Source organism: Myotis yumanensis, unplaced genomic scaffold (assembly GCF_028538775.1).
Source record: "Myotis yumanensis isolate MYYU_CA2020_CCGP unplaced genomic scaffold, mMyoYum1.0.hap1 SCAF_16, whole genome shotgun sequence".
Taxonomy (NCBI): Eukaryota; Metazoa; Chordata; class Mammalia; order Chiroptera; family Vespertilionidae; genus Myotis; species Myotis yumanensis.
In genome coordinates this window covers 26,480,120-26,494,881 of record NW_027223767.1, presented here as the reverse complement: position 1 = coordinate 26,494,881, position 14,762 = coordinate 26,480,120, and the positions used below count along the sequence as shown (strand labels likewise).

At 39.4% G+C, this 14,762-nt stretch overlaps 1 protein-coding gene across 1 annotated transcript in view; it reads right to left on the bottom strand.

The window, feature by feature from the left end:
- TOM1L1 (target of myb1 like 1 membrane trafficking protein) overlaps positions 1–14,762 on the bottom strand; it is a 39,642-nt gene that overhangs the window by 1,208 nt on the left and 23,672 nt on the right. Inside the window, exons 8-15 of the mRNA XM_070394071.1 lie at positions 13,546–13,679; positions 11,846–11,903; positions 11,332–11,449; positions 9,910–10,006; positions 4,778–4,829; positions 3,685–3,790; positions 3,179–3,260; positions 113–177 (exon numbers count right to left, since the gene is read on the bottom strand). Coding sequence (XP_070250172.1) covers positions 114–177; positions 3,179–3,260; positions 3,685–3,790; positions 4,778–4,829; positions 9,910–10,006; positions 11,332–11,449; positions 11,846–11,903; positions 13,546–13,679 — 711 coding nt within the window. The 3' untranslated portion in view covers position 113. The remainder of the gene's footprint in view (positions 1–112; positions 178–3,178; positions 3,261–3,684; positions 3,791–4,777; positions 4,830–9,909; positions 10,007–11,331; positions 11,450–11,845; positions 11,904–13,545; positions 13,680–14,762) is intronic.

The window sequence follows — 14,762 nt, the reverse complement described above, 5'->3', positions numbered from 1 at the left end:
ATTAAAGTGTCAGATGGCCCTTACAAAACATAAATACTAACTAGAAAAAGTGATAACTACACTGAAATCCTATAGAATGTGGAATGAAGGGTGTGTAAGTTGAAGTCTTTACCTTAACAGTCACTATGATTTTGAGTGCCTTTGCGGTGATGAACATCAATTTCTTCATAAATAGCTCTGAAACAAACAAGCCATTGTGGCAAAAGGGTTACATATCACTTTCAAAGTACTATTTTGGCTTTTAACCTGAACTAAAAATCTGGTTCCCTTAGCCATTCAGGCTGTTTAAGTGAATAAAAACAAAAATATCTGCCCTGAATCTTACATTGTAGCTTTCTTAGATCCTAATGGTGCAGTTCCTCTGCATCTTTTTTTTTTTTTTAATATATTCCATTGACCTTCCACAGAGAGGAAGGGAGAGAGACAGAGAGCCAGAAACATCGATGAGAGAGAAACATCGATCAGCCGCCTCCTGCACATCTCCCACTGGGGATGTGCCCGCAACCCAGGCACATGCCCCGACCGGAATCGAACCTGGGACCCCTCAGTCCACAAGCCGACGCTCCATCCACTGAGCCAAACCAGTTTTGGCTCCTCTGCATCTTAACGATATGTGTATTGTATAGTCAATTCACTTTAATTGTGATTTAATGAAAAATATGGCTAAAATTTGGACAGTTTGCTTGTGCTTTTTAAAAGAAAAATTGTTCAGCTTTTCCTCGTTTTAAAACATTTTATAAAATATATTAACTTTAGTTTATATAACCTGTGTTAATACAGTCCAAGCTCCTGAGCCACCTTTAGCTTAAATGTCATCTTTGTACTTTATATATAATATATATAATATATAATAATTTTTCTATGACAGTCTTCATTCAACTCTTTATATATGTCTTATATGTCTGTGGCTAGAAAATATATCATTCATATACTAGTACATGGCTGAAGAAAAATCTAAAAATCACTGAAGTCTTGGTCATCAATATCACAAAGCCCTAGCATGGTCCAGATATTTTTAAAAGTTTCCCCAATAAGTGTTGTCTTCATTTTCCACAAAACTATTTCAACCTCCTTCACTCTCAAGTCTCTTATCTCCCTCCTCTCACTCTGAGTCAGAAACCCCACTTCTTAATAAATCAAATGCCTTGATATGGATACTTCCTCATCTTCCCATCACTGAATCTTCAAGTCTGTTTTCATCTGCATCATCATTTCCTTTTGGGATCCTTTCGAGCCCTGGCTTCTCAAACACTTACCTCCTTTAGTTATTTCCCTTCCCCAACCGAATCTTTAACCTCTCCCTGCCTACTGGATCCTACCCCTCAGCATTCACAGATGCTCCAGCATCAACAATATAGCCCCCAACCCTGTGTCTACTTGGTGATCACCTCAGTAACCCTCTGGCTTCCAAACCATTTCCCAGCATCCCTTTGTGTTTAAGTTTCTGGTGTCTGCACTTCCTGTCGCTACTCCATCTCTTACTTATTAATGCACTGAAATTTGCCTTTTGTCCCCATCCATCTACCAAAATGGCTTTTACTAAAATCACCAATGAGCCTGGCCGATGTGGCTCAGTGGTTGAGCCTTGACCCATGAACCAGGAGGTCACAGTTTGATTGCCGGTCAGGGCACATGGTGTTGCAGTAGGGGGCATGCAGGAGGCAGCTGGTCGATGATTCTCCCATTGATGTTTCTATCTCTATCTCCCTCTCCCTCTCTCTGAAATTAATAACATTTTTTAAAATCAATGATTTCCAGTTATTTAATCCATTATCGTTCCAATTTTAGTATATGTGCTGCCGAAGCGAGCACTAATCCATTATCTAGTTGTCAGTCCTCATCTTACTTGTCCTCTCACTGAAGTTCATCACAGTGGTGCACTCCCTTTTTGGTTTCCAAATTGCAATTTCCACATCTAATAACAGGTTCCCTGTTGCTCTCTTTGCTCTTAGCTTTGGCTTTTCTGTGTCCTTGAATGTACCAAACCTCTCTCCTTGGGGTCTTTGTACCAGGTGTTCCCTCAAATATCTCCACATGCCAGGCAGGTCAAATGAGTGGATGCAGGGGGCCAGGCCAAGGGGCCTAGTGGACTGCAGAACCCACCTATTCTTAAGGAGACAGCCACTCTGTAACCCCAACCTATTGCTAGCATGTGAAAATGTAGGCCTGGCATCTAAATCCATAGGTCCAGATATTTTTTGAAATATCCCAGTGTTTTAACTGTTGGCTATTAATTTTTAAATGCATATTGTATATTCTGCACAGCTGTAGGCAAAGATACAGCGTGCAGGCTGCCAGTTTCTGAACAATGATTTCTATAAACATACTTTGACCATTTTTAACAATTTGGGGGTTAATCTTCAGTCAATCAAAATATACTAAAGCTCTAATGAGCCTACCATCCCAGAAATATTTTTATACACTTGACCTATAGGATATCAAAAAATAATGGTGCCTTAAGGATTTCAAGTTAAATAATTTTTTAAAATATATTTTATTGATTTCTTACAGAGAGGAAGGGCGAGGGATAGAGAGTTAGAAACATCGATGAGAGAGAAACATCAATCAGCTGCCTCCTGCACACCTCCTACTGGAGATGTGCTCGCAACCAAGGTACATGCCCTTGACCGGAATTGAACCTGGGACCTTTCAGTCCCCAGGCCGACGCTCTATCCACTGAGCCAAACTGGTTAGGGCAAGTTAAGTAATTTTTACTAATGCTTTATTAATTCATTTTAAGCACACTGTTGTCATACGTAGTGAAGACTAACACCAAGTTCTTATATGAGTTTTGGGGAGGATTAGGAGTCAAAGCACAGCTAAAATATCCCATCAGTGTGGTGTTGCTATGTCATTAATCAGTGACTAGTGCCCTTCTCAATCAGGAGAAAACCCAAGTTTCTGCCAAGCCATCCACGAGGAATCCATTAATGCACATGATGGTTCCGGTTACTTCTTAATGTGCAACCCAAGCTTTTTTATTTTTCAGTCACAAGGCCGAGAACGGTAAGACCATTAAGAGCAACAGCTCCCATAAAACCTCATAAGTCATTTTTAATAAGGTCATCAATTTGTGCCAAGATCTAAGCAAAGTTAAATATATAAGCAAGCCCTGTTAGCTCTGCTACCAAAGGGAACCGAGACAAAAAATAAATTAATCATTCTGAAAATGACTTACTCTGTCGTGACAGCAGGAGCTAAGGGATCAAACTCCATTACCTCGTAGTAATTGGGTAGCTGGAGATCATTCTTTGTCATCGCTTTAGGCAAGAAAAAAAAAAGGCAGTAAACACACATTGTGCTTTTCAAGGGAATACGCACAATTAGTATTCTTATGATTTAGACTTCAAACATAAGATCCTAACAAAGACTGACAACGGAAACAAATACACAGCCATTCTAATACTACTCCCATGGCAACAAATCTATACAACAAAAGGATTTCAAACTTCAGCTAACGGTTCATTTACCCTCAGTGCTCAAAATACAATATTCAGCACAACCCAAACACTTTTATAATTTCCTCATGTCAGAATGGTATTTACCCTGAATTACTTCATGGAAGTTAAAAATGCAAACAAACTCCTCTCATTTTGCCTCTTTTATTTTTCAATTACCAATACATCTCTTGCAGACTCACATTCAGTTTTCCCTTGTTAGTGCAAATAATAGGGTCCTGAGTACCTGGGTGGTTGGCGGGCAAGGCTGGCAGTGTCTGGTTTGACGGTGAGGCTGGAACGGTGTGTAGACTCACCGGCTGTAGTAACACTGAATTTTGATATACTGGAAGCTGAAGAGAACACAGTGCATATTCAAATCAACATTCTACAATAAGTTTCCCTTTTTTAAAATTAGATTCTGAGGCTTCCAAGGGGCACTATTCCAAGAACCGTATGTTCTTAACTGGATAGGAATTAGTAATTCTGAACTACTACTTTAGTTTTTTAAGTAATAACCACTTATAAAATTTACTGCTTTTCTGTCTGTCTTCATGCCATTATACCTCATTTCCCATGTAAAAGGCTGAAGAAACATGTTGCTTTAAAAAAATAAAAGGAATATACAGGGTGGGTCAAAAGTAGGTTTACAGTTGTTGGTATGGAAAATAATAAATAATAACATAAGAATAAAAACTTTCACTTACAACTGTAAACCTACTTTCGCCATACTCTGTTTACCTCAATCCAGATTTAGTGGTTTTACTAAATATACAATCTCAAACAGGAACTAAAATATCTTGACGCTATAGAAAGGCATAAAGTGACATGTGGAATCTAAATAACGGACAAACAAAACAGAAACAAACGCATAGATACAGAGAACTTTTTTGATAGTTGCCAGATGGAAGGAGGGCCTGGGGAGATGGGTGAAAAAGCGGAAGGGATTAAGAAATATAAGTTGCCAGTTATAAAAACAGCCATAGGGATGTGAAGTGCTAGTACAGCATAGGGACTATGGTCAATAATATTGTAATAATTATGTATGGTGTCAGATGGGTACTGGACTTATCAGAGTGATCACCTTGTAAGTTAAATAAATGTCTAATCACTATGCTGTACACCTGAAACTAATATAATACTGTAAGTCAACTGAAACTTTAAAAAATCAAAAGAAAAAAAGATTAAGACAATAAGGAAAAGTCCTAACAAAGCCTACATCAATACATTATAAATTCAAAGAGACATTGAGAAAAACATTAAAATTTATGACCAGCAGTTCTCTTTTGGCCATGACAATCGGACTAGGTGCACTGCCAGGAAAGGGTTTCATTACTTACACTCTCGTATGTATGACTTGAGTCGGGGTTTTGGCTGGTCCTTTGGGCAAACCTAGGATAGTGTGATAACACAGCATGATTACCCTACAGTGAGAACACAAATGCAGAAAGTAAGATGACCTTCCTGGTCTAAAAATGAAACGTAAAATGTACCTTCAGACTGTACAAAAGCACTAATTTTACAAAACAATTCCAACTGCTTTCAGTGCCCACCAGGTCATGATGCCCAATTGCCAAAGAGTAAAGACAGCACTGTCCCTTGGCAGTGGGAGCCCCAAGACACTGGTGCACGCACAGTACACTGTGAAAACAGGGCCTTCAGTCTTTCCATCAGAGTAGCTCCCACACCACCATTTCCTGAAGGTGGAGAGGTGATGCAGAGTAGAGGTTAGGAAGGAACAGGGGAGGGCGCTGGCTCTGGGTCAGGTGGAGTAATCACACTGGCCTTGTCTCTCCCACTAAATGCAGCTAGAAAACCTGGACAGAACGAATGCATGGAGCAAATATTTGAGGACTGAAAAGTAAATAGCTAAAGGCTGACTTGGAAAGAAGACAAGAATTTGAGTATCACTGGCAAACTTACCATTTTTTCTCCTCTGGTGTTCCCTAGCCTGAATGCAATGTAGCCTACAACCCAGCAGGGGGCCGTGAGGACAGACAAGAGCTCTAAAAGAAGCCCTCTAATTCTAGCTAAGGAGTAGTATGCTCAGGGTTAGAAATCCCCCCCCCCCCCCCATCCCCCGCCTCTCTCCTCTCTGTTCTCACACACCTAACCCTAGGCAATCCCAAGTTGGCTGCAGTGACATCATGGGTAACAGGGACCTGTAGGGGTTTAAAACCCTGAGTGAGGGGAACCTTCCTCTCCAACAGGTAGAGCTGTGATCCCAACAGGATGGGGGGAACCTCCCTTGTTTCTTTTTTTCCCCTCTGTCCTGCCATTCAGTCCCAGACACACTAACACTGAAGGAAGTGCATGGCACAGTAAACCTCCAGTTTCTGACTGCAGAGCCAAAAAGGGAGTCCTGGAAAGATAAAGTTATCAAAGAAACCACAAAGAGGGACAAATTCGGAGAAACAAACTCAAAGTTGTTTGTGAAATCCTGGGCTCGCCCTCTCCTCTGGTCTGTAACTCTGTGGATCTGTTCCCAGTCAGGATGCCAAAGGTAATGAGGACTGGACACAGCCTGCCGTCCAGATCTCAGACTGACCACTGAGTGAGGCACAGGTGAGACAGAGCTGAACAGCGCTGCAAAGCTTAGCCGCGTGGGAGCCACAGCATACAGAGGGCAGGTTAAACAGTGGCATGAAACTAGCAAGGCTGTCTACTAATATCAAAGTATCCACATTCTCACTAGGATTTAAATAAGAGCAAGGATCTCATAACATTAAAAAAGTCCAATATACAACCCAAACTTACTAGGCATTTGAAGAACTGGAAACATTTCAAGTGGCAAGAGAAAAGCCAGATCGACAGAAGTTGATAACATAAGGACACAGGTGCTGAAATTAAGATTTTAAAGCAGCTCTTACTACAAATGCTTCAACAAGAAACTGCACTCTTGGGAAAAAAAAAAGAAACATAGAAACCTCAGCAAAGAAACACAAGATATGAGGAGTCGAAGGGTAATTTTAGAATTGAAAAATACAGTAACTGAAATTTAACAATAACTATGGAACGAGCTCAACAACATATAGGGATGACAGAGGAAATAATCAGTGAACTTGAACATAGATCTATAGAAATTATCCAATCTAAAAAACAGGAAAAAAAATAAAAGTGAGAAAAGCAATGAACAGACCCTAGGGTTCTATGAGACAATGACAACAGGTCTAAGATTGGTGTCAACAAGAGTCCCAGAAGGACAGCAGAAAATGTGTAATGTTGAAAAAACATTTGAAGTATTTCAAATAATAAGGGCTGAAGACTTCACAATTTTGTTGATAGACATAAACTCACAGATTCAAGAAGTTCAGCAGATGCCCTAACTGGTTTGGCTCAGTGTATAGAGCGCTGGCCTGCAGACTGAAGGGTCCCGGGTTCGATTCCGGTCAAGGGCATGTACCTTGGTTGTGGGCACATCCCCAGTGGGAGGTGTGCAGGAGGCAGCTGATTGATGTTTCTCTCTCATCGATGTTTCTAACTCTCTATCCCTCTCCCTTCCTCTCTGTGGAAAATCAATAAAATATATTTTTTTAAAAAAAGAAGTTCAGTAGAGTCAAGTGAATGATGGCTCCCCAAAAACATATGACCTTGTCCTAATTCCTGGAACCTAAGAATGTTACCTTATTTTGAAAAGGGTCTTTGCAGATGTATTTAAGTTAAAGATTTTGAGATGACAATATCATCCTGTGTTATTTAAATGGGTCTTGAATCCAATGACAAGTGAGCTTGAAAGAGACAAGCAGTGGGACTTTTAGAGAAAACGGCAATGTGAAGGTGGAGGCAGAAAATGGAGTGATGTAGTGACATGCCAAAGAATGCAGCCCCGTGGGGTGTGTGGTCCTGCTGAATCTTAGACTTTCAGCCTCCAGAGCTATGAGAAAATAAGTTCCTGTGGTTTTAAACCACTGAGTTTGTGGTCATTTTTTCTAATGGTAGCCACAGGAAAGTAATACACTCAGTAAATCCAAAACAGCATAAACTAAAATCCAGGCCTAGATACATCATAATCAAACTGTTCAAAATTAGAAAAAAAAAATTCTTGAAAGCATAGTCAGAGAAAACACAGTATCTATAAAGGACAACAATTTGAATGAATGTAGGTTTCTCATTAGAAATCATTTAGGCCATAAGACAGTAGAACAATGTTTAAAAACTGCTGGGAGAAAAATGAACTGTTAACCCAGAATTCTATATCCAGTCAAAATATCCTTCAGTTACAAATATGCAATAAGACATACTCAAGTGAAGTAACACTAAGATTTTCGCTTCTGATAAACCTGCTCTAAAAGAATGGCTAAAGGAAATTCTACAGAGAGAAGGGAAATTATCCTGGGAGAAAATAAAGGAGCAACAGAGATGGTAAATATTGCATAAATATAATAGACTATTTGTCTCTTCTTGAGTTTTTTGAAATATACAGGGTGTATATTTCACTAAAAAATGTATACACACTAACAGCTGACAGTTCATTTGATGTTTCTTTCTTTTCAGATTTAACCCATTGGAGTTAATAATGATTCAAAGTGTATATACATTTTTTGGGACACCCTGTATTTGTGGGTTGCAAGCAAAATTATAATATTGTCTAGTGATAGTTTTTTATCTCCAATGTATACATATGTAATATCTATGATAACTATAATTTAAATGTAATCTATATGGTGATAAGGCTTCCACATTTCACTTGAAATGGCCAAATACTGTTTCTAAGTAGACTTAAAAGTAATGTATAGTGCAATCCCTAGAGTAATCAGTTCCTGCCCCCATATAGAAACTATACAAAGATACAGTCAAAATCACAATAGGTAAAGTGGAATGCTGAAAAAAATATTCAAATAATTCAAAGTATGCACGAAACAGAGGGGGGATAAAGGAACACAGAAAAAACATTACACCATCATAGATCTTACTCCAAACATATAATTACATTGAATGGAAATGGTCTAACCATACCAATTAAAGACAGGAATTACGAGAATACATGAAAATGCATGACACAACTATTTGCTATCTACAGTAAACTCACTTCAAATATTTGGGTATAGTTAAAAGAACAAAGATGGAACAAGATATACGATGCAAGCAAACACCAATTGAGAGAAAGCTAGAATGGCCGTATTAATACCAAAGTAGACATCAGGGCAAAGAAAATTACAAGGGACAAAGGGGGACATTACATAATGATAAAAGGGTCAATTCACCAAGAAAGTATAACAATCCTAAATGCATATGCCTTTAATAACAGAGCTTCAAAATACATGAAGCAAACACTAATTTTACACAATCTTTTCAAGAACTGCGACATAAGGGAGTTATTTTGGTGATGGTTACATGGATCTGTATATATGTTAAAATTCCTAGAACTGTACACTAAAAAGGGTTGGGTGTCAATTTTATCATAAAGGCAATAAAAAAATTGAAGCGCAGAAAGAAAACAGAGAGCAGGCACTCAAATCAGACCCTTTTGAATTTGAATCCCACGTATGCACTAGTTGGGTAACCTTCTTTTCTTCTTTTGTAACATGAGAGTGATGGGGTACCTACCTCAGGCTTTTAGGGAGCACTTCTAAGAAATTAATAGGCATTTCTTATTCTTCTTAGCCTGTTGCCTGATGGTAAGTGGGCTATAAATAGGACCTATGACTTTGCCCCTTCATCACTGTTTTGATCCTTTCTGCTATGAATAATTTCAGCACTCATGTGTTCTGTGATGAACACATTATACTGCAAACACAGAGGGGTGGAAAAATCTCAAGACCATAAGACTTTAGGATGGTTTGTTTTGCCTCTGCTGCTGAGTCAGAATGTCTGGTGGCCAGAGCCACCCAAGTGATCTTCATGCATAAGAAGACCCATGAGATCACAGAGTAAAATAAGCAGCTATTAGCTAGAACTGCTACTCAATATCTATATGAACTGGGACAAGTTCTATTCCCTAAGTTTCAGTCTTTCCTCCCATAAAATGAGAATAATGGTCACAGCATTGACCCAAGAACTTTTGCAAGGATTAAATGAAATGAACAAAAACAGCTCAGCAAAGCGCCTGGCACATAGCAAGTCCTTGGTTACTGGCCTGGCCATTACTCTTCACGATTCTGAACCTCATGTCCCTTCTCCTTCCTTTATCATTGTTTTTCCTCTACTTCCTGTTACTACGTTAAAACGAACAGATACAGAGACAACTCATAGAAGGCTTATTACCTACCAAATGCTATATTAGGAGGTAACATACAGCATCTCACAGAATCTTTGTAAGATCCTAGGAAGTATTCTTTGAAGAAACGGAAGGCTCACGCTGGGTAAGTATCTTATCCAAAGTCACAGAGCTAGTAGGAAGCAGCATGCTGAGATCCTGACTCAGGTCTGTCTGATTCCCAAGTCTCTGGTTTTCCTACTGTGTCATGCTTTCTGGAATATGAGGAGTCAGAAAGAGGAGGTGTTGGTTCTGGAGTATGACGGACATACTTACGTGGCTGTGTCCGTGTTTTCCGAGGCTAGCAGATCCATTTGTGGGCGAGGACTGGGCTGCAAGCTGTTCATTATCACAGGAGTTGGAGAGCTGAAACCTAGGACACAAAATGGACTTGTTGTTTGGCTTGAAACATTTTGTCGGTAACTTTTCTGTTGGCTTTTCCATGGGGGATGCGGGGGGTGGGGGGGGGGGGCGGTAAGAGGAGAGAGAGAGAGATTTCTGTCACCATAAAATTATGGAATTTCCTCAAACAGAAATTAAAGAGCCTTGTTTAAAGTAACTGGGAAGAGAGAAATTCCCCGTCACAAGGAGAGGTTGTTGAGAAGGTAACACATGTTATTGTGCTGGGTTTTCTCACATCCCAAGTTGATCAGGAATGGATGAGATTTGGCATGTCTTGTTCTGCCAACTTCCAAAGTAAAAAATCTATTGTATATACAGAGTTCTACCCTGACCTCCCCAAATTCTTAACTTCCCATCTTAAGTGAGACACCCCAAAGAGAATAACTATCCCCCCTGTGCCCCCGGAAAATGCCTGATAAAAATGTAAGAAAACTCTTTAATGAAATACACTCCGCACATCCCACTGGTCTACTAAGCAAGCAGTCAACATTTCAGAAATGAAGGAAGTTACAGGAAAACCACAAATTCAGTGATGCCAAATATTCTGGAAAAACCTCCTAATATAGAAAAACAAACTGATTTCAGTTTGGCAAAAACTTCTGGACATCAGCATTTCTCATTATCCTTATTTTGTAATTTACCCAGATTTTTTGATAGAATAGTAGGACGTAACAAATAAGATAGATATGATAGGTAACCCCAAGCCAACATTTCATTTTATAAACATCATTCCTTTACCTTCACAGAAACCCATTAAAATAACCATTGTTTTGACTTGATAAGATAGGGAAGTCTCAGAGGTTAGGTGACTAAGAGGTGGCAGAACTGGGATTTCAACTTGGACTCTCCTCTGACTCAAAAGCCTGTGTTTCCTCCTCTACATTTCGCTACTATGTGGATAAGGCCTCACAATTCCTGAATTTCTCTACATCAAATACTCCCTTATCTGATGCTGTAGTATGGTAGAGAAACCCAAAGACAATAGTGTGTGGGTTCAGAGGAGACTTAAGTACAGGCCATGGAACTGAACAATCTTTACAAAGCAGGCCATGGGATTCCAGGAGATTCTAAGCCAGTGGGATGAGTTTCAAGGACCTCCTCCCCCAGTCACATCCCTTTCCTGTGCTGGGCATGACCCAACACCCATTGGCCAAGAAATAATTACATCTCCTGATATAGTCCTGGCTATTCAAACTGATGCCAGTCCTTCTCTGGTTGCATTTAATCATGAAACCAAGGAGATCTGTTTCACCTTAAGCTCTTCTGCTGGCCAAAAAGACCTGCATGCTTGCTTACTTAAGTGTGAAAGCTGAGCATTCATGGCGTTGACCTCTTCCAGAGTAGCCCTATGATTCGGAGTGTTGGGGCTTAGGTCAAGAAGATCACAGGACGGGGCAGAAGGTTCCGTGGCAGCCTGAAAACAAAGCAAACACAAACATAATTTGGAAAAACTTTGGCAGGTCATTTATTACTTAGGCTTTATCCCCAGAAGCTTTCCTTTGGAGAAAAGAAGATCCTATTTGGATGCATCTTGAGGGAGAATTCTCCATTCCATAGACAACATGAGTACCAATCACATCTCACCCTCTACATGGGTTCCTGCTTAATTAGAGCATCTTTTAATGACTTCTTATTAATAACTTGATGACATCAAGTTATTGAGGCAAGTACTCTAACCACCAAAACCACCCCAATCATTAAGGAATGAGTCTCCTCTTTTTTAAGAGTTATTTTAACATAAGCCTTGCTCCATACTATACAATTTGTAAACTGTTCAATTGTGTATTTTATAACATTTCTATTCACTTACATTGGTGTCTTCTCTCTGATTATTTTGCTCCAAAATCCTTTGTTGGTTTCGAGTAAACCTGTTTGAATTAGCAACATGGAAATATTGAAAAGAAAATGGATAAGAAAATGCTACAATATGGGAAGGGAAGACGGGGGAATATCTTATGTGGAGAAAATGGGAATATGCAAATTCAGATTATTAATATGCAAATATTTAGGAACAAAGACAACGAGCTTCATCACCACTCAATTCCCAGTAAAGTACTTCAATCACTTTTTCAGTTTATAGAGGTAATGAATGATGCCTTTGAGAAAACAGCAAGAATATGGAAAAGTATTAAAAATAATAAAATTCCATCCCCTAGAAATGGTCCCTAATCATTTCTATCACCTAGAAACTGTCCTTAACATTACGATGTATTTCCTCCGTATATTTTTCTGGAGGCTAATCTATTTCAAACTTAATTGAAATTATACTTTACATATTTCTCTATCCTAATTCAATTACTTTGCAAGCATTTCTTTAGTTATTCAGAAGTTTAATTTTTAGTGGCTGCATATTTTATCTTATGAAAAAGATATTTAACTTTTCTTATTATTCCAAAATACTTAAGGTGTTTCCAATTTTGCCATTATAATTTTCCATTGAAGATTTTAATACATTCATATTTTCACTACCTTCATTTTTATAAGACATTTGATACCTACTAACAATACTGAGCTTTTATAACATTTTAAAATTTTATACTGTTCATACACTGGGGGTAAGGGAGGAATAGTTAAATAAATAAACAAACAAAGTAATGGTTTTGAAAAAAGAGTAAAAGTTGAAGGTAGAAGCACAAGGTTCAACTACCAGCATTATTATCAAATAGCCATATGACCATGGATATGACTTCCTGATCCTTATTTCAACCACTTCATCAGAAAGTTTTCCTCAGGGGCAAGATGTCAGTAGATAATACAGGTGGATGAATGTGGAAATACTTTGCAAGCTAAGAGTGGCTTTAGAAACATGGAATTAATTCTATGACACATCAACTCTGTGAACCTAAACACTTTAAAGTTGAAAAGTTTCCAGTTCATTGAACCATGCACTTGGTTTTAAGGATTTTTCCCTTTCTAAAACACGTGATTTTTCTCCCATCGACTTCTGCCATTGGCTTCTTATAGGCTAGTGTGTGCTGAGTATGAACACCCTTCACAGGTCCAGCCTTGAGCAACAAAGTTCCATTTCCTTATTTGCACAACTATTTTTATACATTCACATAAAAAATTTCCTCATTGGCTGCTCTGGTTTTTCACAGACTATTTTCTCCACATAAGATATTCCCCTCCTTCCTTCCCTTCCCTTCCCTTCCCTTCCCTTCCCTTCCCTTCCCTTCCCTTCCCTTCCCTTCCTTTCCCTTCCCTTCTCTTCCCTTCCCTTCCCATATTCTTCTCCATCTCAAACTCAAGGTCAACTTCACATTCCCTGAGACTTTGTTTATAGCACTCATCTATTCGAGAGCCCAGCACTGCTCATTCTCGCAGGCCATATCACAGGCTCCCAGAAGGCCAGGACCAAGATCCCTATCTTGGGAGGAAGGCGGCCTTGTTCTGAACCTGTTCTTGATCTTCCTGAGTGTTCACCTTGTAGGCCCTCTAATAAGAACGCTGAGTAACTGATGGTGAAACCAGACTTGGAGGAGGGTTGAAGAGACTGCACCGTCTGCTCACCTCTCATAGCCAAGGATGGCATTATTCAGATCCTCATTCACTTGAATGAGCTCAATAGTTACATCTTCATTCTCCACCACCACGAGCAGGTCCATGATTCGCTCCTGCATCTCCCGACCCGTCTTGTAAAGTTTCTGTCAAAGAGAGGAGAGAGCTTTCTTCTTCCATGCTTAGGAATGTTCTATAAAGACAACTGACTCACCAATCTGTATACACCTGTGACCACCTCCCTCCACCTCGAGTCACCGACGGGAGATTACCAAATATTTAATTATGGATAGCTCATCCTTCCTATGAGAACACCGTGAGTTATAAGTGATTATATTTTCCTCTAAAAATCAAAACAGGTGTCATGAGGACAAATTGGTGCACTGCATGGAACACAGGACTTGAAATTAGAAGCAGAATATGGGACTTTTAGATGGACTGCTTATTAGCTGTACTGTTGGTGGGGACATCACTTGTTTTTTTAATCTCGATTTTCTCATTTGATAAATGAAAACTATACTACTTGACACGTCTGTTTCAAGAGCTGACATTTAAATAAAATGAGGAGGATGAGGGAGGTAGGGGAGAATAAAAGGGAGATAAATGGCGATGGATGGAGACTCAACTTGGGGTGATGAACACATAATACAGTGCACAGATGATGTGTTGTAGAATTGTGCACTTGAAACCTGTATAATTTTGTTAGCCAGAGTCACCCCAATAAATTCAATACAAAGGAAAGAAATAAAATAAAATGAGATGTGCAGGATGAGGAATTCTGTAGCCACAAAGCACAACATACAACAGAAAATATGTCATTCTTAGAGATAGTGATAGAAAGTAGTTCAACATGTACAGCAATGTGATTTTCCCATGATTGTTTTACTTAAATAAACATTTAAAACTCACAGCTACAGCAACACAGTCCAAGATAAATGGAACCAGAATTTTAAAAGGAGTGCTGGATAATATCTTTATTCGAATGACCTAGAATCCCAGCAGTGAGCCAGGGCTCCACTCCCTGAACCAGCTGTTGCCTGTGAGCCTCAGAAGCATCTACAGCTGGGGCTGAGGGCCTGGGAATCTACTTTTTTTTTAAAAAAAAAAAAGAAGCATCAGCCGAAACCGGTTTGGCTCAGTGGATAGAGCGTCGGCCTGCGGACTAAAGGGTCCCAGGTTCGATTCCGGTCAAGGGCATGTACCTGGGTTGCGGGCACTTCTCCAGTAGG